We start from the raw sequence: 26,903 nt of genomic DNA on the forward strand, positions 1-26,903 counted from the left end.
CGCATGCGCGGCGCGGGTTTGTAACAGCAGCTCTGAGGTGCGGGGGCGGTCCCCGACCCTCCCCGGCTCCTAGCCGGAGTCCGGTCCCGACAAAGCCGGGCGGGGCAAACGTGGCTCGGCTCCGCCCCGGGAGCTGAGCCTGGTTTCGGCGCCGCGGGCGGCGAGCGCGCTCTTCCCGGCGGCCGCGCAGGTGAGGGGGCGCGAGGGGTGGGGCCTACGTGATCCGGCCGTGGGCGGGGAGGGCCCGGCGGCCCCCGGCAGGTGCGCGGGTCGGGAGGGCGAGGCCGTGGGCTCTCAGCGCGCTCCTGATCCTGCTGCGCTCTCCATTCAGCCCCGCCATAACCTTCGGCCGAGACCAGACGGCGGCGCGGAGAGAGGTAAGGGCCACGGGGAGAGCGGGGCCAGCGCGTCAGGAGGGCCCCTCAACTAGCGCGCTTTCATCCAAGTGACACAGGTGCGCCGCGAGACGCGCCCCGCCGGCAGCGAAGGCGCCGCCCTTCCCTGGCGCGGGGATCCTCCTATCCTGATATCCTGACCGGGGCACCAACTTAGTTCCGGCCGCTTTGGGGCGTCATCTCGGAAGACTGAGAATGGGTTCTCCCTGGGACGCGAGGCAGGAGCGCTCCCTGGGGTAGTTACCTGGGGTGGGCAGAGCCGAAGACTGAACGGGATTCTGGGACCGGACGCGAAACGGCAGGCTCGAGAGAGACCCCAGCGAAGATGCTGGGTGTCCCATGGCACTCACGCGTGGGTTAAAACCCTCAGGGAGCTTTCCCAACCCCTAGGAAGAGCAGAAACATCTCTTGGGCCCAGCAGAACTTTAAAGCTGGCTAAAGCGATCATTCTGTTTTTGGGGAGGCTACCGAGTTCGGTTGCCGTGTCACTTTCCTGGGGGAAACCATTTCTCCTCCCACCGATGTGGCGTTCAGAGCTGTGAGTTCCAACAGAATGGAGTCAGGGTCCAGGGGCTTGACCAAAACTGTGCCTCAGTATGCTGAATCCAAGTGGGCTTTCAGTGACACCCTGAACCATACAGGAGGGGTAGCCAGATAACTAACGTGATAAAATACCGCTGACCATTCCCTTCTAAAATCACGTGTTATGTTAATTGCATGATTCTTCAAATTTATTGTTTTTGTATTTTATTTAAACGTGAATAAGATAGTCTAATTCAAATGAGCCACTTTGCATTGATGAAGATAAGGTAAACCCATTACAATGAAGCACACTTTTTTTTTTTTACCTGTGTGTTAAATTAAGCAAGGATGTCCTTTACATGGATATGTATCAGGGGCCCATGGATGGCTTGGTGGGTTGAGCGTCTGACTCTTGATTTCCGCTCAGGTCATGATCAGGTTGTAGGGTGGGATCCAGCCCCGTATAGGGCTCCACGCTCACTGTGGAGCCTGCTTAATTTTGTCTCTTTCTGCCCTTCCCCCGCTTGCGCTCGCTCGCTCGCTCTCTCTCTCTCTCTCTCTCTCTCGCAATAAATAAAACTTTAAAAACTATTTAAAAATGTAAACAAGGTTAAGAAAAAAAATTTTTTTCTATGTTTTTAGACACAGATGAGCTAAATGACAGGGACAAAAATAATCCTTAATTGATGTCATTTATAGAGCTGCCACTTTGGGCACCATGCTGGGACTTTCAGACTTAATTCTCTAAAATTGGAGTACCCCAGGGATGTCTGGGTGGCTCAGTTGGTTAACCATCAGACTTGCGCTCAGGTCATAATCTCACTGATGGTGGGTTAAGCTTCACCTCAGGTTCTGTGCTGACAGCCCAGAGCCTGGAGCCTGTTTCAGATTCTGTGTCTGCCTCTTTCTCTCTCTCTCTGCCCCTCCCCTGCTCATGCCCTGTCTCTCTCTCTCTCCTACTCTCCCTCTCTCTCACTCTCAAAAATAAACAAACATTAAAAAAAAATTTTTTTAAGGGTTGTATTCATTTTTCAGAGACCTTGCATGAGAGGGGGAGGGGCAGAGAGAGAGGGAGACAAAGAGTCCGAAACAGGCTCCAGGCTCTAGGCTGTCAGCACAGGGCTTGAACTACAAACTGTGAGATCATGACCTGAGCTGAAGTCGGACGCTCAACCGACTGAGCCACCCAGGCACCCCTAAAAAAATTTTGTTTAATTGGAGTGCCTCACTAAAAGATCCAGAAATTTAGAACTCTCCATTTTCACCTATTCCTTGGGTGATTGTATCTAATCTATGGTATTACTTACCTTTCTGTGTGTGTACTGCCTACTGGATGTATCCGCCTGGATTTTTTTTTTTTTTTTTTTACATTTTTTTAATGTTTTTATTTATTTTTGAGAGGGGGGGGGGCAGGGGGAGAGGCAGAGAGTGAGGAAGACAGAGGATCCGAAGCAGGCTCTGTGCTGATAGCACAGAGGGACTGGAACCCACAAACCCTGAGATCATGACGTGAGCTGAAGTCAGAAGCTTAACCGACTGAGTCACCCAGGCGCCCCTCTCTACCTGGATTTCTAATGGGTATCTTCAAACTCTTCAGACTGCTTATACCCAGGGCTAAACTGGAGGGGGTGGAGAAATGTTGCGTATGAAATGATCTCGTGTCTGAGATTTGCTTCAAAGCAATCTGTTGGCAGAAGGAATAAGTAGGAGGTATAGAGGAAAGAAGATTGGTCATAAATTGATAATTATTGAAGCTGGTTGATGGGTACATAAGGGTTCATAATGCTATTCTTTCCACTTTTTATTATGTTTGAATGTTTCTATAGGAAAAAAAATTAATTCCCTGTATTTAAAAATCTGACTTCTTTTTATCTCCATTGTTATCACCGTGGTCCTTTGGACTAAATCTGTTGGCTCTTAGCCATTCTCCCTGTTTTCTCCCTTGTCTCTTGGAGCGTACCCTTGATAGCATCCAGAGTGATCCTATTAAGTCAGATCCTGGGGCACCTGGGTGGCTCAGTGAGTTGAGCATCCAACTTTGGCTCAGGTCATGATCTCACAGTCTGTGAGTTCGAGCCTCGCGTCGGGCTCTGTGCTGACAGCTCAGAGCCTGGAGCCTGCTTCAGATTCTGTGTCTCCCTCTCTCTCTGCCCCTCCCCTGCTCACACTCTGTGTCTCTTTCTCTCTCAAAAATAAAAATTAAAAAAATAAAATAAGTCAGATCCTGTCGCTTCTCTACTCAAAATGCTCCATTGGCTTTTCATCTCACTTCCAATAATAGCCAGAATTCTTTCCAATGGTTTTCAAGACCCTAGTGATTCAAATGGACTTAATTCTACTACTTACCCTCTCCTCTCTGTTACTACTTGCTGCCCCATTGTCCTCCATGACTTAATAGTTCTTGAACTTGCTGAGCACTCCCACCTCAAGGCTTTTGCAGCGGCTGGACCTCCTGCAGCCTGGACCTCTTCCCCTGATAACCTGTCTGGCTTCCTCCTTCACATCCTTCATTTGTGTATTCAGATGTCATATTCTCTATGGAGACTTCCAGTGTCGTTCTATTTAGAATTATAATATCCTGCCCACAAAGTACCTTCTCACCATTCTTAATTCCTTAGCGTCTGATCAGATGTCTTTCACTTCCCTTATCTATCATCTTTTATCCCTTCATTGAGATTTAATTTCCATGAAGGCAGGGATTTCAGTTGGTTTTGTTCACTGATACACTTTCAGTGTGCCTGGTACATGGTAGATGTTTGGCAAATATTTGTTGAATGATAGGTCTCCATTTTACAAAATAAAATAAAACAAAGCCTTAGTGGAACCCTGGGTGGCTCACTCAGTTAAGCGTCCTGCTCTTGGTTTCAGCTCAGGTCATGATCTCACGATCTGTGGGTTCAATCCCTGAGTCAGCGAAGAGCCTGCTTGGGATTCTCTCTCCCTCTCTCTCTCAGTCCCTTCCTGGCTATCGCTTGCTCTCTTTCTCTCTCTCAAAATAAATTTAAAAAATAAACTTAAGAAAACAAAACAAAACACAGCCTTAGGGGGTGCCTGGGTGGCTCAGTTAGTTAAACGTCTGACTCTTGATTTCGGCTCAGGTCACTATCTCATGGTTTGTGAAATCAAGCCCCACATCAGGCTCCCAAGCTGATGGTGTGGAGCCTGCTGAAATTCTCTCTCTCTCCCTCTCTCTCTCTGTCACTCCCCTGCTCATTGCTTCTCTCTCTCTCTCAAAATAAATAAAGAAACTTTAAAAAAAAAAAAAAAAGCTGGGGCACCTGGGTGGCTCAGTTGGTTAAGCATCTGACTTTGGCTCAGGTCATGATCTCGCGGTTCATGAATTCGGACCCCACGTTGCGATCTGTGAGCAGCCTAGAACCTGCTTCAGATTCTGTGTCTCCCTCTCTCTCTCTGCTCACGCTCTCTCTCTCTCTCTCTCTCTCTCTCTTAAAAATAAACATTAGGGGGAAAAAAAGCCTTAGGAATTTCTAAATGGTTCAACACCATAAAGGCAGGATTCTTCATTTAAAATTTAAGACCTTCATGGTACCAAGTACAATGCTATATGGCCGGTGAGTCTTTAGCAAATACTTGCTTTATGAGGGAGATACTTGCTTTAGCAAATACTTGCTTCATGAGCAATATGAGGGAGAAATTCATTGTGCCTTAAACCTAGTATTTACATTAGCAGAAAGTGTCCTCCTATTTTTATACGTGTCCAGGTCATTGATTGTGTGAAAGAAATCAAACAGGTTTAGTGAAAGTGCTTTTTTTGTGCTTTATTTTTTAGGTGGCTCAAACCCCCTCTGAGATACTTTCTGAGTGTCATTATGGCAACAGCAGATCACCTTGAGGTGGCTGCACTGGAAAGAGTGACATACATGATATACATGGCTGTTCTGTGTTGTACTTTTGGGGAATCTTAAGCTTTGGTGGCTTTTTTTTTTTCCTCTGAGTTTTCAAATTTCAAAATCTAAGGGGTGCCTGAGTGGGTCAGTCAGTTAAGCGTCCGACTTCGGCTCAGGTCATGATCTCACGGTTCGTAAGTTCGAGCCCCACATCCGGCTCTGGGCTGGCAGCTCGGAGCCTGGAGCCCGCTTCAGATTCTGTTTCTCCCTCTGTCTACCCCTCTCTGCTTGCATTCTGTCTCTCGCATTGTCTCAAACATTAAAAAAAAATTTTCAAAATCTAATATGAAGTGTTAATATTTTAGAGTGGAAGAAGCAAGTCCCCTACACTGACTTCCCTGATTTAAGAAAGAAAGGTGCTCTTCACTCCCTGTGTTTATCAAACTGCTTCTCCCAGGCCTTTCCAAAGCAGATTTGAGGTAATGAAAATGAAGAGAATTTGCTGACCCGTCAAACTTTGGTATGCCCAAACTGTTAAATATTTTGATTTAGATGTTTGAAGAAAGGATTCTATTTGGGATGTGTCAGTATCCTGTATTGTTAAAATTTGGTTTCCGTTATGGTGTTTACAGTCCGTTGTTCATAGGGCTCGTAAGGTAAGTTAGACTTATAAATGTTTTAATTCAGAACTAAGATTTTAAATTTTGATTCCCCTTAAAATCATATAGAACGATGATGATATCCCTGGCTAGTATGTTACATATGTTTAAAATATACCTGTTCATGTTATCATTTTACATATCATGATCGTTAGACATGATCATATTGGTTTCCTAAATATGATCATCTGCCATTAAGTGGATAAAATCAGCATCGTTGAAAGAATAAATAACTAGGCATAAGTGATAACTTTTATCTTGGCCACAGGTGTAAAAATCACAAATGTCGTCCAGTGATGGAAGATGTAAGATTCGGGACAGGCACTATGATGAGGTTCCAAGGGACTCACCCTATCAAGATGGCACCATAGGAACCCTCCAGACTCTTCATGACAGTGAGCTGGCCGTGAGCGCTGATCCCTTGCCACCACCCCCTCTCCCATTACAGCCACCATTCGGCCCAGACTTCTACTCAAGTGACACAGAGGAACCGGCCATAGCGCCAGATCTCAAACCCGTAAGACGCTTTGTCCCTGAGTCCTGGAAGAACTTCTTCAGAGGGAAGAGAAAGGACCTGGGATGGGATAAGCCGGTGTCTGACATCAGATACATCTCCGATGGAGTGGAGTGTTCACCTCCATCCTCTCCAGCAAGACCAAACCACCGTTCACCCCCCAACTCCGACAAAGATCCTTACGGAGGGTCAGAAGGAACCTTCAGTTCCCCGAAAGAGGCTGAGGCAATGTTTCCCCACGACCCCTACGGTTCACTAGGCCGCCACACACAGACAGCCCGAACGTACAGTGAGAAGGTGGAGGAGTATAACCTGAGGTATTCCTACATGAAGTCGTGGGCAGGCCTGCTGCGAATTCTGGGTGTGGTGGAGCTGCTCTTGGGAGCTGGTGTCTTTGCCTGTGTCACGGCTTACATTTACAAGGACAGCGAGTGGTATAACTTGTTCGGATATTCACAGCCCTATGGCATGGGAGGCCTCGGTGGCCTGGGCAGTACGTACGGGGGCTATTACTACAGTGGCCCCAAAACCCCTTTTGTACTCGTGGTTGCTGGATTAGCTTGGATCGCCACCGTTATTATTCTGGTTCTTGGCATGTCCATGTATTATCGGACCATTCTTTTGGATTCTAACTGGTGGCCTCTGACCGAATTCGGAATTAACGTTGCCTTGTTTATTTTGTATATGGCTGCAGCCATAGTCTATGTGAATGATACCAACCGAGGTGGACTTTGCTACTATCCATTATTCAATACACCGATGAATGCATTGTTCTGCCGGGTAGAAGGAGGACAGATAGCAGCGATGATCTTCCTGTTTGTCAACATGATTGTTTATCTCGTTAGTGCTTTGGTTTGCCTAAAGTTATGGAGGCACGAGGCAGCTCGGAGACATAGGGAATACATGGAACAGCAGGAGGTAAGGAACTTCAGAATCCTTCATTCATTTTTAATTTTTTTCCTGTTATTTATTCCCTTGTTAAATATACATAGTTCTTAAAACAAAAATTTTATAAAAGGCTTTTTAAGTTTATGTTGTTTATTTTAAGAGAGAGAGAGCATGTGAGTGGGGTAGGGGCAGAGGGTGAGAGAGAGAATCCCAAGCAGTCTCCCTGCTGTCAGTGCAAAACCTGACACAGGGCTTGATCTCATGAACCATGGGATCATGACCTGAGCTGAAATCAGGAGTGCCCCCCCCTCAACCTTTTTGTTTTAATGATCTGAAGTTCAGAAATCCTACCTCATTGACTGACCTGCTTTGGGTGGGATCCCCCACTCTGGCGTGTCACTGTTCTAGAACATTGCAGGTAGGTACCAGATGTGTAAATACAGTATATAGTTTGTCGATTGCGTTATGTCTGTGATGCTTAAGGGGAAAACACAGCTACTGATTCTTACAACTAAGAATAAGACCATATTCAGTACAATAAATGTCTCCCCGTCAAAGTAAGTTTAAGAACAGTGTTGATTCTTTAATATGGTAAAGCTTAACTAAAAAAAACATAACTTTTCAATTATAAGGAGAAAGTGCTTATTTACATGTTATGATGAGTGACACTTTCTTCCGGTGACTTAAATAAAGTGAAGTAAGAATACAGTGAACCGTATTTGATTTTTTCAAGTATGGAGAGGCTGAGTGGTCATGAACATACTCTGAAAACTTGCCTGGGCATTTTGATGTTTCATTCTTACTTTGGGGAAAATAGTGTTCCCAAAATTAGAATGGGAGTCTGGCACTTGTTTTTATTTGTAGGATTTAACTAATTAAATATAAGAAGGAGAATTAATAATAATATAATAACAATACCTGAGGGATAAGATTATATAAAAGCCATATTTAAAATTTTTCGGGGCGCCTGGGTGGCTCAGTCGGTTGGGCATCCGACTTCAGCTCAGGTCACGATCTCGCAGTCTGTGAGTTCGAGCCCCGCGTCGGGCTCTGGGCTGATGGCTCAGAGCCTGGAGCCTGTTTCAGATTCTGTGTCTCCCTCTCTCTCTGCCCCTCCCCTGTTCATGCTCTGTCTCTCTCTGTCCCCAAATTAAATAAACGTTAAAAAAAAATAAATAAATAAAATAAAATTTTTCGAACAGGAGCACCTGGGTGGCTCAGTTGGTTAAGCATCCTACTTCGGCTCAGGTCATGATCTCACAGTCTGTGAGTTCGAGCCCCGCGTCAGGCTCTGTGCTGACAGCTTGGAGCCTGGAGCCTGCTTCAGATTCTGTGTCTCCCTCTCTCTCTGACCCTCCCCCATTCATGCTCTGTCTCTCTCTGTCTCAAAAATAAATAAACATTAAAAAAAAAAAGTACTCAGTAACCTATTTATTTACTCACTGATCTGTGTATTTTGTGTTTACTCTTTTGCATGAATCTTACACATAAAACTTGACTAATTTTATAACAAGTACCTTGTGTTTGTATGATGAACCTCAACATGTTGCAATGTCATCCATACTCTCTCATCACAATATATTAATCTTACTGGAACTCCACATAGAGTCAGGTTGTTTCTTTTCTTTTTTTTTTTTTTTTTTAATATTTATTATTTATTTTTGAGAGAGAGAGACAGAGTGTGAGTAGGGGAGGGGCAGAGAGAAAGGGAGACACAGAATCTGAAGTAGGCTCCAGGCTCAGAGCTGTCAGCAGAGAGATGATGCGGGGCCCGAACCCACAAACCGTGAGATCATGACCTGAGCTGAAGTCAGATGCCCAACCGACTGAGCCACCCAGGCGCCCCTAGATTCAAGTTATTTCTAAAGATTTATCTTAGCACATTAAGCATATTTCTTAATTTTACATCTGTGTATACAAAATAGAGAATTTCAGATTCAATCAGTATGAAGTCCAGATAATGAAACACCCACACTTCCTCCTAATTTTATGTAAGTTTAATAACAACAGAGTTCTTAATGTTGTTTCACAATTCTTCATGAATAGGATTATAATTATCGACATGATATATTCATTTCTTTTTCCTTTCTCAAAACTTGTTCCCATCAGAGTTTTTCCAATGGCTGATGAGATTTGAATTACCCCTGATATAGGAGGTGGTCCCAGTTTGGGTGTTGCTGTGACTTCTTAATAGTTAGAAGCTATTCTGGCCTATGGGTTTTTTCTGTTAATTTTATAACGGTCTCTGTTTCCAGCTCTTTAATTGCATAAGGTATTGGGAGCCAAGAATAAATAAAATCTCTAGGTAATTCAAAGCACTTTACCTGATAGTCTCTATCATGTCTGTACTCCAACCCTGCTGTCTGTTCCTGACTGACTAGAGGTTATCGTTATCCCTCCTCTGGCTCTCCTCCAGCCAATCGAAAGTCGCCAGGTGAGGGGGAGGAGCATCTGTCAAGCAGAGAACTGACCTCTGTGAAGTTGAGATTGGGCTATAAATGCAAATGGATGAAAATATTAACACAGTAGCCTCACACACCTTTGAAAAGTCATTTTAACTCTTTTTTGTTCCAGATAAGTGAGCCATCATTGCCATCAAAAAGGAAAATGGTAAGAATAAAGTTCACATTACTATTTTATGTCTAGATTTGTTAAATACTTCTCTCTTATCTGTTTACCTGCAGAGTAGATCATCTGTCTGTGAAAGTGTATCTATTACATTGAGTTCCTAACTGAACATGGAGTTTAACTTTCAACTTTTTTCTCATAATGAGAGGATCAAATTAGACATGTACATGGTGTTTATTGGGCAAGATTATGGCTTCTATAGTTTTTATAGTGTCTTTTCATTTTGTTAGTTGAACACGTGAACAGTTGATTCTCCTTATATGTTTAAAATTTAATTTTTTTAAGTAAAGGAGATTCTCTCAAACTTTTTTTAGTCTCTTTAAAGTTCTTTGACATTCTTTTCTGACCTTCTCATATTGTTTTCAGATGCTAAATTTTGTTGTGTCAGGAAGAAAATTCCTATTCCGGAATTTACTAATAGTATGACAATAGGCAAGGTATTTAACTTTCCATGCCTTAATTTCGTCTGTAAAATTGGAATAATAATAATAATTTCTACATCACATGTTTGCTGAGAGAATTAAATGAGATGCTGTTATTATACTTATATACACATATGTAAAAACCTAATATATTATCATAATTTTACCTCATTGAAAAGTCCTTTTTTAAAAATATTGGGTATTATTTCTAAGCAAGAGTTTGAGAGTCCAGACTTTGGATTTGTTTGTTTCTTTGAAAAGGGAATATATTTACTTGATTCAAAATTCAGAAGGCTCTCAAGTGTGCCTGGGTGGCTAGGTTGGTTGAGCATCAGACTTTGGCTTAGATCACGATCTCATGGTTCATGAGTGCGAGTCCCACATCAGGCTCTCTTCTGTCAGTGTGGAGCCTGCTTCAGATCCTCTGTACCCCCCTCTCTCTGCAACCCCTCCTTCCCTCTCTTTCTCTCTCTCTCTCTCTCTCCCTCTCAAAAACAAAAAAAATTCAAAGGGGTCTTTAATACAAAGTCTTCTCTCACTCCTCTGTCTCAGCTTCCCAGCTCTCCCACTTGGAAGGAACCAGTGTTAACAGTGCCTCGTGTTTCCTTTCAGATATCTGTTTATATTATACATACATATTACATATGTACGCATATGTAAAATTTATATATATTTGCTTAACTCCCCCTTTCACACTGCCATCCCATACACAGTTACATACGTCCCTTTTTTTTCACTTAACAATATGTTTCTTGAGATGTTTCCTTATTAATACATAAAGAAGTTCTGCATTCTCTTTTTATAGCTGTATATATTAGTATTGCATTATATGGATGTTACATAATTTGCCTAACCATAAATGACCACTTACGGAACGCTTGGGTGGTTCAGTCGGTTAAGCGTCCGACTTCAGCTCAGATCATGATCTCATAGTTCCTGGGTTCAAGCCCCATGTTGGGCTCTGTGCTGACAGCTCAGATCCTGGAGCCTGCTTTGGGTTCTCTGTCTCCCTCTCTCTATACCCCTCCCCCACTTGTTTGCTTGCTTGCTTGCTCTCTATCTCTGTCAAAAATAAATAAGCATTAAAAAAAAAAAATTTTAATGACCATTTAAGTTGTTTCCAATATTTCTCTATTAAAAACAGTGCTGCAGTGAATAACTGTATACATCCAAGTATATGCTTGTACATACTTCCTTCCAGATATGCATAAATGCACCTGAAAGATAAATTCTGAGAAGCAAATTTCTGGATCAGAAGAAATGCACATGTTTATTTTGACTACCAGGTTGCCCGATGGAAGTTTTGCCAATTTGTACTCCCAGCAGCACCATGGGCTACCTCACACCTTGACCAACACACTGTGTTAGGAAATTTGTTGACATCTGTCAACCTGATAGGTGAAAAATGATATCTAAAGTAGTTGTAATTTGCATTTCTCTTATAAGGAGTGAGATTGAGCATTTTTCATGTATTATGTTTGCTTTTCCTTCCCTGTTAAACTGTATCCTGTCCACTTTTTTACTGAGTTGCTAATTTATACAAGTCCTTTAAGTGAATGCATTTTAAAAATATCTTTTATAGGTTTTTTGGGTTTTTTTTGAAGTTTATTCATTTTGAGAGAGACAGGTACAGTGTGAGCGGGGAGGGGTAGAGACAGAGGGAGAGAAAGCGAATCATAAGCAGGCCCTCCACTGTCAACACAGAGCCCAATGTGGGGCTCCAGCTCACAAAATTGTGAGGTCATGACCTGAGCCAAAACTGAGTCAGACACTTAACTGACTGAGCCACTCAGGTGCCCAGGATCTTTTTTGCTTTTAAAGTTTATTTATTTATTTTAAGAGAGCGAGCATGAGCAGGGGAAGGTCAGGGGGAGACGGAGAGAGAATCCCAAGCAGGCTCTGTGCTCAGCATGGAGCCGAATATAGGGCTTGATCCCACAACCATGAGATCATGACCTGAGTCTATATCAAGAGTTGGACGTTTAACCAATAGAGCCACCCAAGCACCCCTATAGGTTCTTTTTAACTTTATTCTCTATATTATAACACAAATACTGTATGAAAATGTTTTATTCACAGTGAAGTAAGGGATTTATCTATCTATCTATCTATCTATCTATCTATCTATTTTTAATGTTTATTCTGAGAGAAAAAGAACACATGCATACACAAGGGCAAGTAGGGAGGGGCAGAGAGAGAGAGAATGCCAGGCATGCTTTGTGCTCTCCATGGAGATCCCACAAATAGTGAGATCATGACCTGAGCTGAAATCAAGAGCTGGACACTGAACCACCCAGGTCCCCCTTCAAAATTTTAAAAGCTTTTAACGAATTAAACTAACAAATACTTCAAATCAGGGGTGCCTGGGTGGCTCAGTTGGTTAAATGTCCAACTCTTGATATCGACTCAGGTCTTGATTTCAGGGTTGTGAGTTTGAGCTCTGGGCTTTGCGCTAGGCATGGAGCCTGCATACATACATACATACATACATACATACATACATACATACATAAAATTGAGATGAGCAATGTAAAGCTGATGTTTATTTAATTAATAACACTGGCCCTTTGAGATTTAGGTGCAGCTTCCCTAACTTACCTATGGGCTGCGTTCCAGTGTTAGTACTGAGACGTAAATAAATTTGACCAAATGAAGAGACCAGTCTTCCCCGTGGAGTGTCCTCATCAGAGCGTCTTGGGCAGACCATTGCCGGTACTCTCATTCCAGGTTTCTAGTACCACCTTAACCCTTTGGGAAGTTCTACTCCCTCAGAGGGACTGACTCCGAAACTCTTGAATCCCACCCTGGCCAGGAATGACCATCATTGCTGCCTCTCAGCCCAATGAGAGTCCTAACATAGTGCTCACCACATGGAGAATAATCAAGTTTAAAAGGACTTTGGTTTAGAAGATGAATCAGGATTACAAAGGCTATTTATAACGAAAAGGGGTCTACAAACTTAACTTGTTAACAGGTGATAGTGTAACGTGATACCAGAGTTAGCAAGTTAGAGTGCTAGCATTAAGAAGTATATTTCATGGGGGTGGCACCTGGGTGGCTCAGTTGTTTTGAGGGTCAGACTCTTGGTTTCGGCTCAGGTCATGATCTCGCAGTTTGTGAGTTCAAGCCCTGCTTCAGGCTTCACGCTGACAGCACAGAGCCCGCTTGGGATTCTCTCTTTCCCGCTCTCTGCACCCCTCTCAAAATAAATAAATAAACTTAAAAAAAAAAGTATGTTTCAGATCATCCTCAGGGACTTAATCTGTTTGCTTTGTGGGGGTTGAAGGTGGTGTGCACTTCGCAGATGTTGATTGTTAAGCAACAAGCTGGACAGGGCTGTTTAATGGGGCTGCAGTGTGGCAGTGATGTGGCAATGGTGGTCATTGTTTGCCACGGTGGAATTTATGGGCTTCCTCATCAGTCCCTTTGAGGTCATGGGATTTACCAGTAGGGTTAAGTGCAGAGTAGAGTCCACCTGAAAGGCTTGGCTGAATTGGGGGGGGAGTTGCCCCAGATGCTAGGGTGGTCAGCATCATGGTTTGGTGAGAATGTGGCTAAAGCAGATTCCACAGGTAGGACAGGGTTAGGGAAATCTGCAAGCAAGTTCCAGAGTACCTCTTCCAGGCTGCCTTAGAAGGCTGGTACGCATCACGTCCAGGGTGTGTTGCAGGGTCCCAGCTCCCGAGGGGTCCTGGAATAGTCAGGAATAACCTTAGTGGAGTTGGAACCCCCATTCCTAGAACTCCTTTGAAAATCATACCAATCCAGAGGCGCCTGGGTGGCTCAGTCGGTTAAGCATCAGACTCTTGATTTCAGCTCAGGTCATGATTTCACAGTTCGTGGTTCATGGGTTCGAGCCCCATGTCACACTCTGTGGTGATAGCACGGAGCCTGCTTGGGATTCTCTCTCTCTCCCTCTCTCTCTCTCCCCTTCCCCTCTCGTACATGCTCTCTCTCTCTCTCTCTCTCTCTCAAAATAAATTTAAAAAAAGAAAAAAGAAAAATCATACCAATCCAGTTAATTTATACTCTTTCAAGATATGGTTGCTGAATGCAAAGGATGTCCTTTCATGGGGCTCTTTTCCTGGGAAATGAATCATTATGGATCCACAATTAGGTGTGTTCTAGAGGCAGACTTCTGTGAGAGGGAATCTCATGACTTAATTGAGGAATCTGTATTGGACTTACCTACTAGAAACCTTTTAGAAAAGGTTGGATCTCCAGCTTCTCACTGGGTTTGATTTCCACCAGCTTCCTTCCCAGTTCTTAGTCAGTAAGAATTGGCAGCCTACCACAGGAGAGGCAGTAGTATGACGAACAAAATAAACTTTGGAATCAGGCAAATCTGAGTTTTATTACTAGTAACTCCATGATTCTGAGGAAATTATGCACCCTCTCTGAACTGTCCCTTGTTTCCTGTCCCTTGGTTGGAGCTATTTCCTAGACTGTAACTTTTTATTTTGTATTTTAATAAATACACTTTTTGAAAAGCAAATAAGATCATTTTTAAAAAGAAATATACAGACATAAAGTAAGATCAAACAGAGGCAGAAAAAAATTCTAATAACTTCCCAAGTGCAGAACAGGTTTTTTTCCAAGCCAGAAAAGTGAGAATCTAATCTGAGCATTGAAGGTGATGGTGTGCGTTTGGGACCGGGGCCTCTGCACCATTGTATTCTATGCTCAGAGGGAGAGAGACTCAGCATTTGGACAAATGTACACTATTTCTAACTTGGCAGCATATTCAGCCCGTTTTTATTTAAAGCATTTTTTTATTGAAGTCGACACACACTGTTAATTACTTTCAGGCATACAACATAGCGATTCAGCATCTCTCTACGTTATGCTCTGCTCACAAGTGTAACTGCCATCTCTCACCGTACAACACTATTCCAGTGTCATTGACTCTATTCCTTATGCTGTGCCTTTCATCCCCGTGACTTACTCGTTCCATAACTGGAAGCCTGCACCTCCCTCTCCTCTTCACCCATCTTTCCCCCCCTCACCAATACATTTTTTAATTTGAAAAGCTTAGTAATTATAACCATAGCATTACTTACCCCGTTGCTTAATTACTTTCTCTTGCCTCATGATAAAGCTTTTTGATATTTGCTGACAACATTCATTTTTGCTAGAAGCAAAGAAAGGTCATCTGGAATCTCGGGCCATGTGTTTGTAGTCATGGATACGGTTTGAGAGTGATGTGTTCCAGGGCTGGAGCCCAATGCATCCATCCGATAAAAACCTAATGAGGGGCGCCTAGGTGGCTCAGTCGGTTAAGCGTCCCACTTCAGCTCAGGTCACGATCTCACGGTCTGTGAGTTCGAGCCCCGTGTCGGGCTCTGGGCTGATGGCTCGGAGCCTGGAGCCTGCTTCCGATTCTGTGTCTCCCTCTCTCTCTGCCCCTCCCCCGTTCATGCTCTGTCTCTCTGTCTCAAAAATGAATAAACATTAAAAAAAAAAATTTAAAAGCCTGATGAGGTTTTGATTCTTTGTCTTATGTGTGCTTTCAGATTTTTTTTTTCTCAATAAGGTTTTCTGAAACTTAGGGTCAGTGACATTCACCCAAAAACAAATTAAGAGCATAAAAACAAAAAAATTTAAAGCAGATGACAGCACGGAAACTACTGTGAAACTACTCTGACTTCTTTAAAGCTCCCTTTTTATTTATTTTTTTAAGTTGTTTTTTTTTTTTTTCATGTTTATGTATTTATCTTTGAGAGAGAGACAGAACATGAGCGGGAAAGGGGCAGAGAGAGAGGGAGGTACAGAATCCAAAGCAGGCTCCAGGCTGTGAGCTGTCAGCACAGAGCCCGAAACTCAGCTCGAACTCACTGACCATGCGATCATAACCTGGGCCGAAGTCAGATACTTAGCCGAATGAGTCACCCAGGCGCCCCTTAAAGCTCCCTTTTCAAATTAAAAAGTGAATCTTACAACAAGGGATAGGCAAGTAGGGAAAATGAATAGTTCCTGCTTGAAAAACTTGACCTAGACTCAAACAAACAACAACCGCCCTCCTATGGACTCTCCTGCCCACTGTGACTGCCTGGGCAGAATTTATGATTTTGACCTGGAAACCCGAGTTGGGTACCTGCGGCTGCCGCTAAGCTCTAGAGAGTCACCATGCTCCATAGCTCCTTCAGCGAGCTGTGTGGGAAATGGGTTGTTAAATATTTAGAAGCTAAAAAGGGATGCCATGGGGCGCCCGGGTGGCTCAGTTGGTTAGGCGGCCGACTTCGGCTCAGGTCATGATCTCGCGGTCCGTGGGTTCGAGCCCCGCGTCGGGCTCTGTGCTGACAGCTCAGAGCCCGGAGCCTGTTTCGGATTCTGTGTCTCCCTCTCTCTCTCTGACCCTCCCCCATTCACGCTCTGTCTCTCTCTGTCTCAAAAATAAATAAACGTTAAAAAGGGATGCCATGAAATAGAGATCCATTTATTTAAGCCAAAAAAGGTACCCCTAATTTAATACCATGATTCACTATCAAGATCAAACACATTAAGAATTCATTAGGATGAAGAAATGGCATCCCAAGCAGTGGAGAACAAAGGAGAATAAATACTAACCTCAGGAACTGTTCTCTGAAATACTCTTGTTTAATCTCCTTTCCTTGGGGTTTCCTGCTCTGAACTTGAATTCTTGCTGTTTGGGGGCCCAGTGGCCAGGCATGCCTTCTGCACCAAGACGATCTGGTTCCCCTTCCAGCTGTCACCCTGGGTGCCTTGGGCCCAGCTTCTCCTCTCCAACCCTCCCCCAATGCTGCTTTAGCAGCCTCACCATCTAATGTGTGAGCTAATCTTAAACCAAACCTCAGAGGCAGCCTCAGAGATAGGGAAATCAGGAAACAAAAGGATTTTAAAGCTGCCTGGTAAGGTAAAGAGCAAAGTTTTAAAATCCTGTGTTGCAGTTTGTTTTCAGCCAAGTTGCCCCCCGCCCAAGCTGCTCTCGGTTTAGTTCAGCAAGTTTAATTCAGCAACTGTCTGCTGAAGTCCCAAAGAGGGGTCAGTGGAGGGGGGCTTACTGCTGTAATGAGAAATCAACCATTTCTAACATGCTGTCAGAATTGAGGCTTGAACAGTATGCATTTACGTAAACCTTCCTTGTGTTATTCCTTAAAACCCCAAAAAGTTCTGGGGTTTTTTGTTGTTGTTTTTGGGGGCGGGCAGGGAGAGCCTAAGCAGGGGAGAGGGGCAGAGAGAGAATCTTTAAAAAAAAAATTTTTTTTTAATGTTTATTTTATCTTTGAGAGAGAGACAGATAGAGGGGGCATGAATGGCAGAGGAGCAGAGAGGAAGGAACAGAGAATCCAAAGTAGTCTCCAGGCTCTGAGCCTAATGTGGGGCTCAAACCCAGGAACTATGAGATCATGGCTTGAGCAGAGGTCAGACACTTAACCGACTGAGCCACTCAGGCACCCCCAGACAGAGAAAATCTTCAGCAAGTTCCATTCTCAGTGCAGAGCCCAACACTGGGCTCGATCTGATTACCAGGAGATCGTGACCTGAGCCGAAATCAAGAGTCAGATGCTTAACCGACTGAGCTACCCAGGTGACCCCAAAATTCTGGGTTTTAATTGTTGCTTTTCCACTTCCCAGCTGTGAGGCTCTAGAATATATACCTAACTTCTCTGAACCTTGCTTCTTTCTATGTAAAATAGAAACCCCTCTCCTGGCATCCACAGGCCTCACCAGTATGGTTGGTATTCTGGGCACTGCCCAGTGGGGTTCCTGAACAGTCTCCCCCCAAAGCTACATACCCATGTTAGCCTGCTCATTCTAGAATGGGTTCCCTTGGGCCTTTGCATCCCTGCTTCCCATATGTCGGTATTTTAGTGCTTGAAGCCCTGTCCTGATACTTCCTCCCTGGGCCATTTCATTTTGTGCTGTTTCCCCTCTTTTGAAATGTACCATTTTTTTACTAAAAAGGCCTCTATGAACTCTCCAGTCTAGAAACCAGAATGACTTAAACCAGGGAATCACAGGTTCAGAACTCTTGGACAACTGAAAGACCTTCACTGCCTTTCCCTTGGGTTTGCTTGTTTTCCATTTCAGGTAATGAAGACAAGGTAACTTGTTTCCCTTTCTGACCTACTCAGTGGCTACTGGTAGTTCATTCATCTCAAGTTCCCCTGTCATTTTTTCTCTTGCTGTTTAAGTAGCCTTGTTCCATTTTTATCTCTGAATTTCTTTTTTTTTTTTTTCAAGTTTACTTATTTATTTTGAGAGAGAGAGTGCGTGTGAGCCAGGGAGGGGCAGAGAGAGGGGGAGGGAGAGAATCTCAAGCAGACTCTGTCAGTGCAGAGCCCAATGCGGGCTCAATCTTGTGAACCGTGAGATCATGACCTGAGCTGAAATCAAGGGTCAGATGCTTAACTGACTGAGCCACCTGGCGCCCATGAACTTCTTATTTTGAACTACATTTTGTATTCTTTTATAGCTAATTGAGGTATAAATCCTAAATAAACTACTGAAGACCCTACATTTAACATTTCATCCTCCACATTTGACATCCACACGATTGTTTTGTACTGTTATGTACTCCTGTATTGCAGTGTGGTCCCCTTTAGCCATTACAAAAGCATTCAGAACAACTTTGTGACTATAAAACCTGTAATTCTAAAGTGAAGTATTAATTTCTGCTTCTACTTCCTACTTCTTCTCCCCACCATTTTCTTCTAAGAAATAAAGTCATGGTTTTGTTCTTCCTCTGCATCTGTTTACAAATAAATCCTCTTTTTCTCCCTAACTGCAGTGTGAAATGGCCACCGGTGTTGACAGACAGAGAGACCAAGAAGCTAATTTCAAAGAATTGAGACCAACAAAAATGAAGCCTGAGCTACTAAGTGGGCACATTCCCCCAGGCCACATTCCTAAACCTATCGTGATGCCCGACTATGTGGCGTGAGTGTCTAAGTCCTTCTTCGAGGTAGAAACGGAGAGATTCCATTTGCGCATTTCATTTTCCTGTTTGTCTCCAAGCTGATGCTCTCTGCTTAAGATCATTTGTATCCAGGGGCGCCTGGGTGGCTCAGTCAGCCAAGCGTCTGACGTCGGCTCAGGTCATGATCTCACGGTTTGTGAGTTCGAGCCCTATGTCAGGCTCTATGCTGACAGCTCAGAGCCTGGAGCCTGCTTCGGAGTCTGTTTCTCCCTCTCTCCCTCTCTCCCTCTCTCCCTCCCTCCCTCCCTCCCTCCCTCCCTCCCTCTCTTCCTCTCTCTCAGCTGTTTGTTCCCTGAGAGGTAGTACATTGAATTGAAGATACGGTGTGGTCAGTGAGGAAAGAGCTAAGCTGATTTCCCATTCAGTCCGTTTCAGTGAAAAAGTTACATCGCTGGCCAATTTTTTCCCGCAGAAAATACCCTGTGATTCAGACAGATGATGAACGAGAACGCTATAAAGCTGTGTTCCAAGACCAGTTTTCAGAGTACAAAGAGCTTTCTGCAGAAGTCCAAGCCGTCTTGAGGAAGTTTGATGAGCTGGATGCAGTGATGAGCAGATTGCCACGTTGTTCGGAAAACCAACAGGTCAGTACCCACAGTGCCTGGGAGGAGCACTGAAAGAGGAAGCGTAAAATCTAGGAGGAGCAGTGAGAGAGGAAGCGAAAAATCTGAGCTTTCTTCAGGTCGATGTGGGGAAGCCATAATAAGTGGGTACATTGGCTGTCTGTGTCTGGGAAAGTCATTTGAGATCTTCGAAGGGACTAGTCAGGATTACAATTCACATTATATAATTTTGTGTCTTTTGCCCTCAATTACTAAATAATTATACACAGTTGGGGCGCCTGGGTGGCTCAGTCGGTTGGGCGTCCGACTTCAGCTCAGGTCACGATCTCGCGGTCTGTGAGTTCGAGCCCCGCGTCTGGCTCTGTGCTGACAGCTCAGAGCCTGGAGCCTGCTTTGGATTCTGTGTCTCCCTCTCTCTCTCACCCTCCCCCGTTCATGCTCTGTCTCTCTCTGTCTCAAAAATAAATAAACGTAAAAAAAAAAAAAAAATGAAAAAGATTTATTCACACAGGGGTGGGTGTAGGGGAGCTACCAGGGGTCGTGCGTTCTCCAGGGATAAGTAACAGCCAAGCGGTTACCACCCCAGGTCCAAAGAACACAATGGTAAGGACAGAGAGTTGATCTGAGCTGTTAGCTCATCCCATCAGACTGATAACCATGATTGTGACAGAGGGAACCAAGGAGGAGACTCCAGTCACCAGGGACTCAAGCATTTTCTGTAATGCTCTGGAGTTTGGGGGCGGGGCGGGGGGGGGGTTTGCATGTTAATATTTCTGAAGTTAGGATGCCCTGATAATCAGTGGCACTTTTTTTTCTCAGATGTACATTTTTTATTGAGGCAAAATTCACACAGAAAATTCACCCTTTTAAAATGAACAATTCAGTGAATTTTAGTTCATTCACAAAGTTGTATAACCATTACCACCCCCTGATTCCAGAACGTTTTCATCACCCCAGAGAGAAAAGCCATACTCATCAGCACACACTCCCCCTTCCCTCCCCCTTCCAATCACTGACCATTGTTAATGTACTTTTTGTCTGTATGGATTTATTCCAAACTCTTCATATAAATGGGATGATTTAATATGTGGCCTTTTGTGTCTGGCTTCTTTTCATAATGTTTTTAAGGTTCATTAATATTGTAGGAATATTCGGGATTTCATTCCTTTTTATGGTATTTATTCCATTGTATCTATATACCACATTTCATTTATCCATTTATCAGCAGATGGACACTTTGGTTGTTTCTAGTTTTTGACTGTTATGAATATTGCTATGAACTTTTGTGTGTAATATCCTATCCTTTTAAAAGACAATATGTTAATCTATTATTCATGTATTCAAATTTTTAATTTTAATTTTTTTTATTTCGAAAGGAGAGAGAGAGCATGAGCAGGGGAGAGAGGCAGTAGGAAAGAGAAAGTGAGAGAAAAAGAAAGAATCTTAAGCAGGCTCCACGAACTATGAAATGATGACCTGAGCCAAAATCAAGAGTCAGATACTCAGTCGGCTTTGCCACCCAGGGATCCTTGTAATTCAAATTTTTAAAACTCACACAGCATTTTTAACAAATGTCAAACAACTCAGTGTATGTATGTAACTAATATATATGTATATATAGTGCTCCTGAAATCCATATTGACTGAGCATCTTTGTTTTGACCACAAACTTTTTTTTTTTTTAATTTTTTTTAACGTTTATTTATTTTTGAGACAGAGAGAGACAGAGCATGAACAGGGGAGGGGCAGAGAGAGAGGGAGACACAGAATCTGAAACAGGCTCCAGGCTCTGAGCTGTCAGCACAGAGCCCGACGCGGGGCTCGAAGTCACAGACCGTGAGATCATGACCTGACCCGAAGTTGGACGTTTAACCAACCAAGCCACCCAGGCGCCCCGACCACAAACTTTTTTAAAAAATTATTTTTTAATGTTTTTATTTATTTTTGAGAGAGAGAGAGAGAGAGAGAGAGACATAGAGCACAAGCAGGGGAGCAGCAGAGAGAGAGGAAGACCTAGAATCCAAAGCATGCTCCAGGCTGTTAGCGCAGAGCCCGATATGGGGCTCAAACTGAAGAGACATCAGGTCAAGACCTGAGCTGAAGTCAGACACTCAACCGACTGAGCCACTCAGGCACCCCAACGATAAACTTTTAAGTGTACGTTTAAATCATTTGTAATTACGAGCTCTCTAAGCCAAAATAACCAGAGAAGTAACATTTTCCCAATCCTGGAGCAATGGAATGCTGTTATCTGTGACATACTGGTACCAGGAAGCAGGAGAAATCCAGCAAATACTGTAGGTCAAGGGTCAGTTAGTACCACTTGAAAAACAAGCAAGGTCCATAGGTCCAAGAAGGACGCCCAAATTTATAGGCCCTTAAAGGAGTGCAGGAAGGAATGAGCAGGCCCCAGGAAACTGGATTGGCTCAGGCTGGGAAGAACAAGCTGGTTGACAGATAAGATGCTGAGCAATCCAGTTGTGCGGTGGAGTCTTTGAGTCTAGACCCAGTGGACTCCAGTGTATGGGCTTTGTGTGATGGGCAAGGGCTCAGGCATGTGGGTCTGCAACTGAGGGGTATAAAGTCCTAATTATGGTAGGGGCTGAGACTCGGCCTTCCCGTGATATTTCTGTACAGTATCAACAATAGTCATTTCCTCTGGTTTGTACACAGCATGGCAAGTAAGTAACCAGATGAAAAGGCCACAGTCTCAGTGTCTCCTCTAGTTCTTATCTAAAGTAGAAATATTAGGGGCACTGGGGTGGCTCAGTCAGTTGAGCATTCAACTTCAGCTCAGGTCATGATCTCGCAGTTCGTGAGTTCAAGCCCTGTGTGGGGCTCTGTGCTGACAGCTCAGAGCCTGGAGCCTGCTTCGGATTCTGTTTCTCTCTCTCCCTGCCCCTCCTCCACTCTCACTCTGTCTCTGTCTCTCTCTCAAAAATAAATAAACATTAAAAATTTTTACAAATAATAATAAAATAGAAATATTAATTGTATCACAAAATTTAACATCTCCTCGGCCACAGGCTGAGCTTTGCCATGGGTGGGGGCCTGCCAGGCCTGTTCATTTCCCACCAGGTCCCCAGGGAGGGGCGTTTCCAAGCACAGCGGGCCCATTTGAAGGCACATGTTCTCTCACAAACCTGGTTGTGTGCCCTTGAAAAATTAATCACATAACTTTTCTAAGCCCACAAAATAGAAATAATGCTCAAAATAATCTCTCTGGTCCTCACTGTCTGAAATTCAGTTTCTGTGACAGACTCTCGGAGAGGTTTTGCCGCTCTTATCTGTGCTGTGTCTTCAGCACAGCACCCCTGGCCCCAGGCAGCTAGTTTACTCCCAGGCCAGGACCCATTCATACAGGTGACAATTGAATTACCAAGGTCATCTCGATGCTGGCAAAGGATGAAAACACAATTGAAACTCATACAAAAGACACTGAAGAATCAAAATGTATTGCAAAAAGGATATGGGTGGGTGATGAAAAAAATGTTCTCGGGAGGCTTTTAGAACTATAAATTATTATATTTTCACTTTTATTTATTAGGTTTACAGTGTTTGACAACTCTAAAACACTGGTTTACATAGATAAATGAGGGCATTGTTCTAGTAATCTGTTCCCTTTGGTTCAATCCATTAAGTAACTTCATATTTACTATAAAACTTAAAGTTAGAAGGAACCTTCTGTTAGTTATTTTTGAAAATTGAATAGTCTCAACCTCTTAGTCCCGCTGTATAATGTAGTTATAACATACCAAGCACTTTATAAGTATCATTTCAAATAAGTACAGCTTCTCACAACCTTATGAGGTCCTTGTGGTTATTATTTCCATGTTCCCAGTAAGGAAAGTGAGCCTCAGGTTAAGTAGCTTGCTCAGGGTCAGGCACCTGGCAAGCAGTGGCCCTGAGACTCGGTTCTGGTTTCACACAGGCGGGGGCCTTTCTCTCTCTTCACCCCTAGATCCCAGTGTGTGGTGAGTAGTAAGCCCTCTAATCTGTGTCCATTGAATTGAATTTTAGTGTGTGGGTATTTTCATTATAGTCTTAGATAAAAATTATTTTTTGTTCTAATTCCCAGTGTACTTCTGAGACATTCTTGAGATATGATTTGAGTAAATCCTGGTGTTTTAATTCAAGTATACAATATATTATTTTTAGGAACATGAAAGAATTTCAAGAATCCATGAAGAGTTTAAGAAAAAAAAGAATGTGAGTAAAACCATTTTCTTCTTCAAAGTATTTTCTTATCCAGGTGCCGTGGTGAGCTGACAGACCTTAGATTCTCTCAGCTAAAGTAGTTCTTTTTTAATATTTCCTTTTTTTTTTTTTTTTTTTACTGTTTATTTATTTTGAGAGAGAGAGAAGGAGAGAGAATCCCAAGCATGCTCTGTGCTGTCAGTGCAGAGTCTGACCCTGGGGTCGATCCCATGAGCCTGGGAACATGACCTGAACCAAAATCAAGAGTCAGACGCTCAACCAACTGAGCCACCCAGGCGCTCCTCTTTTTTAGTATTTGTTAAGATGGTATTTACTAGAGAACATGAGTAGCTCCTGAATACCTTTTCTTCTCTTTGTCTTCTGTTACATCCTGGTTTAGCAACCTAGGGAAATGAACACCCGATATAGAACTTTTCACTGACATTTCCTTCAAAAAGATGAAGTTATTTTATGTTTGTCACTCCATCCTTAACTTAATTGCACAGAGAAGTAGAGCCTGGAGAGAGCTTTTATTAGTCTTTTTCTGCACTTATTATTTACTCCTTGATATAATTTAAACTACCAAAGTTAAAGTTGTCTCAGCTCTCTGTATTTACCACTCAATTTTGCTGTGAAACTAACACTATTGTAAAAAGTAAAATCTATTTTAAAAATGTAGAGACATGCTCTTCTTATCAGGAAGATTTTGAAATCTGTTGCAGAAACTCTCCCATGAAGGGTCATTTTCTGGATGATAATGTCTGTTTCTGTGTTCTTCACTGAGGAAACTGGAGGCTGAAATAATGGCTGTGTTTCTTTTTCAGGATCCTACATTTCTGGAAAAAAAAGAGCGCTGTGATTATCTAAAGAATAAACTTTCTCACATAAAGCAAAGAATTCAAGAATATGATAAAGTAATGAATTGGAATGTACAAGGTTATTCTTAACCCTTGTTTGAAACCACTTTTTTTTTTTATATTAAACTTACTATTTATTTACTGTCTTTTTCATGCTAGTCTACGATAGACAAAAGCATGTGCTTCCGGCATCGGCTTTTAATTGGTGTAGCCAGTCAGCCATGTTATGATAGTATGATTCCACTTGACACATTTCAAAACAGGTTCGGATTTACCAAGGGTAAGAAGTGGTATGTTCATCTGTGTACATTTTATATTTATCTTGTTAAAAGTAGCTTAGAGATCATACCCTTGCAGTGTGATGGACACATAGGGTATCAATTGTGGTGCCGCATTTTCCTTTTTCACTCAGGCCACGCCTGGGATTTCTCTAGGACACATTTCTCTTCCAGCCCAAGTGTGATTTCTTCTCTTGAAAGGGATTTGAATCTGAGATCCACATTTTTAAGTCTTATGATCTTGGGCAAGTTGTTTAATCTCTCTGTGCCTATTTTCTCGTCTGTGAAAATGGAGCTAATAATAGTGCCTCCCTTGTAGGGTTGTTATGAGGATTAGATGAGTTAATATTCGTAAAGCACTTAGAATAGACCCTGGCACATTATACGCAGTACCTTAGAGTGTATGAAATCTGTAGCAGTGATTGTGACACGAACAAACTAGCAAGGAAAGGTTTTTAATGGGCAAGTTCAGCCAGCTAACCGCAAGTCCCACGTGTCTCATGAATTTCTTTCTTTGCTGTTAATAACTCTTAACCACACGTAGCCTTAAACGGATGCTTCCTTGTGGATCTGTGCCCATTGGGGTCCACCACATCTTTCCTCTCGTTCATCAGTGTCACTGGGCACATATGTCCACATCCCCACAGCCCAGCCATTCCTGTCTACATTCATTGTGAGGATTGTGTGACCATTGTTGCGTTTTCTGTCCTGTTTGGGTGTCCCTCTAAGGCCCCATGATCTTACTTTTACTTGGGACCTCCTTTTGACTTATTGTGATGTTTCGTCTTCCTAAGCATTATCTTGGCTTTGGGGCTTTATTCATGAAAAATGTTTTGTTTTTATCAGTATGAACAGTGGACTACCTGAAAAAATGTTTTTTAAAAAATCACTGTTATTATTGGATCCTATTCCACACCATCTATCTTGGAGATAGTTTCCTAGGTGCAGAAGTACAATTTCTGCTTAACGTACCTGCCATTCAAACAAGTGATGTTCAAAGAATTTACTAAAGTGATGAAACCAAAGAAAAGCATGTGGAAAAGCAAGAGGCTTAAAAAGTGTTGCATACTAAATGGACTTCCTAGTTTTTCTTTATCATTGAAATCTTAGCATTTATTTTAATATTTTCATTCCATGGCTCTCAGACTATGGTTTAGGCCCTAAGCAACTTAGCAGGTGACACCTAGGGAAGAGTGAGGCCCCTATAAAGTCCCCTCAACTGCAACAGCTTCACCTTCCGTTTTACATATTGGGGCTCCATGTTTCACTTAAGATGCATACCAGTGCTTTAAGAAGAGGAAAACTAACATGAAATAATACCATTTTGATAGATTATAAAGAGTTAGATTCGTATTGAAATGAAGTGTTAGATTTAACTTTGTGAAATTTAACTCTAATTATAAATGTTAACCTTTGAAAAACCAATGCTGTAACACTGACTTTTTAAATTTTTTATGTCAATACCTGGGCATATTAAAATTTCAATTACTTGTTTTTTGTGTGTACCCTTTATTTACTTATTTTTAAATGTTTATTTATTTTTGAGTGAGAAAGAGAGCACAAACAGGAGAGGGGCAGAGAGAGAGGGGGACACAGGATCCAAAGCAGGTTCTGTACTGACAGCAAGAGATCCCAACACGGGGCTCAAACTCAAAAACTTTGAGATCATGACCTGAGCCAAAGTCGGACACTTAACTGATTGAGCCACCCAGGTGCCCCATGCATGCCCTTTATTGTTTGCTTTTCTAGCATTCCTGTGTTGACTGGGCATGTTCTTGAAAATATTTTCCATTATCAGAAAATAAACTGGAAAGTCATTGAAAACCTGTAGGTCATGATGTTCAGGTGACAGTTTCCTCCTCCCCCATTATTTGCAAAAATTCAAAGCCAAGGCCACCGTGCACCACAGGCTGAGTGGCCTAAAATAACAGAAATCTATTGTCTCACGGTTCTGCAGGCAGGGGCTTGAAATCCAGGTGTCAGCAGAGCCAAGCTCTCTCTGAAACCTGTAGGGAAATCCTTCCTAGCTCCTAGTAGTTGGCTGGCCGTCTTTGGTGTTCCTTGGCTTATGTATTAATCATCCCAGTCCTCTGCCCTCACATTGCTTTCTGGTGTCTCTGTCTTCACGTGGCTATCTTCTTAGGACACTAGTCATATTGGATTAGGGACTCATCCTCTCTACTATGCCCTCA

At 43.0% G+C, this 26,903-nt stretch overlaps 1 protein-coding gene across 5 annotated transcripts; it reads left to right on the forward strand.

Moving 5' to 3' along the window:
* The first annotated feature begins 36 nt into the window (after window positions 1-36).
* MARVELD2 (MARVEL domain containing 2) lies at window positions 37-25,018 on the forward strand. 5 transcript variants are annotated; one of them, XM_042940545.1, is made up of 8 exons: window positions 37-190; window positions 332-377; window positions 5,693-6,856; window positions 9,401-9,436; window positions 18,629-18,777; window positions 19,230-19,401; window positions 23,538-23,588; window positions 24,401-25,018. In XM_042940545.1, exons 3-8 carry the CDS (start codon window positions 5,708-5,710, stop codon window positions 24,521-24,523), a joined length of 1,680 nt encoding a protein of 559 aa, XP_042796479.1. In that variant the 5' UTR covers window positions 37-190; window positions 332-377; window positions 5,693-5,707; the 3' UTR covers window positions 24,524-25,018. The 5 variants fall into 5 exon arrangements, with proteins under 5 accessions (XP_042796479.1, XP_042796486.1, XP_042796471.1 ...); XM_042940552.1 differs by lacking the exon at window positions 332-377; XM_042940537.1 differs by lacking the exon at window positions 37-190 and having other exon boundaries at window positions 241-377.
* The last annotated feature ends 1,885 nt before the right edge of the window (window positions 25,019-26,903 follow it).

This window comes from Panthera leo, chromosome A1 (genome assembly GCF_018350215.1).
Source record: "Panthera leo isolate Ple1 chromosome A1, P.leo_Ple1_pat1.1, whole genome shotgun sequence".
Taxonomy (NCBI): Eukaryota; Metazoa; Chordata; class Mammalia; order Carnivora; family Felidae; genus Panthera; species Panthera leo.

Coding starts and splice junctions, on each gene's coding strand:
- MARVELD2 (XM_042940545.1), top strand. CDS start 5,708: ATGTCGTCCAGTGATGGAAGATGTAAGATTCGGGACAGGCACTATGAT. Junction 6,857..9,400: donor AATACATGGAACAGCAGGAG/GTAAGGAACTTC, acceptor TTTTTGTTCCAG/ATAAGTGAGCCATCATTGCC. Junction 23,589..24,400: donor AGTTTAAGAAAAAAAAGAAT/GTGAGTAAAACC, acceptor TTTCTTTTTCAG/GATCCTACATTTCTGGAAAA.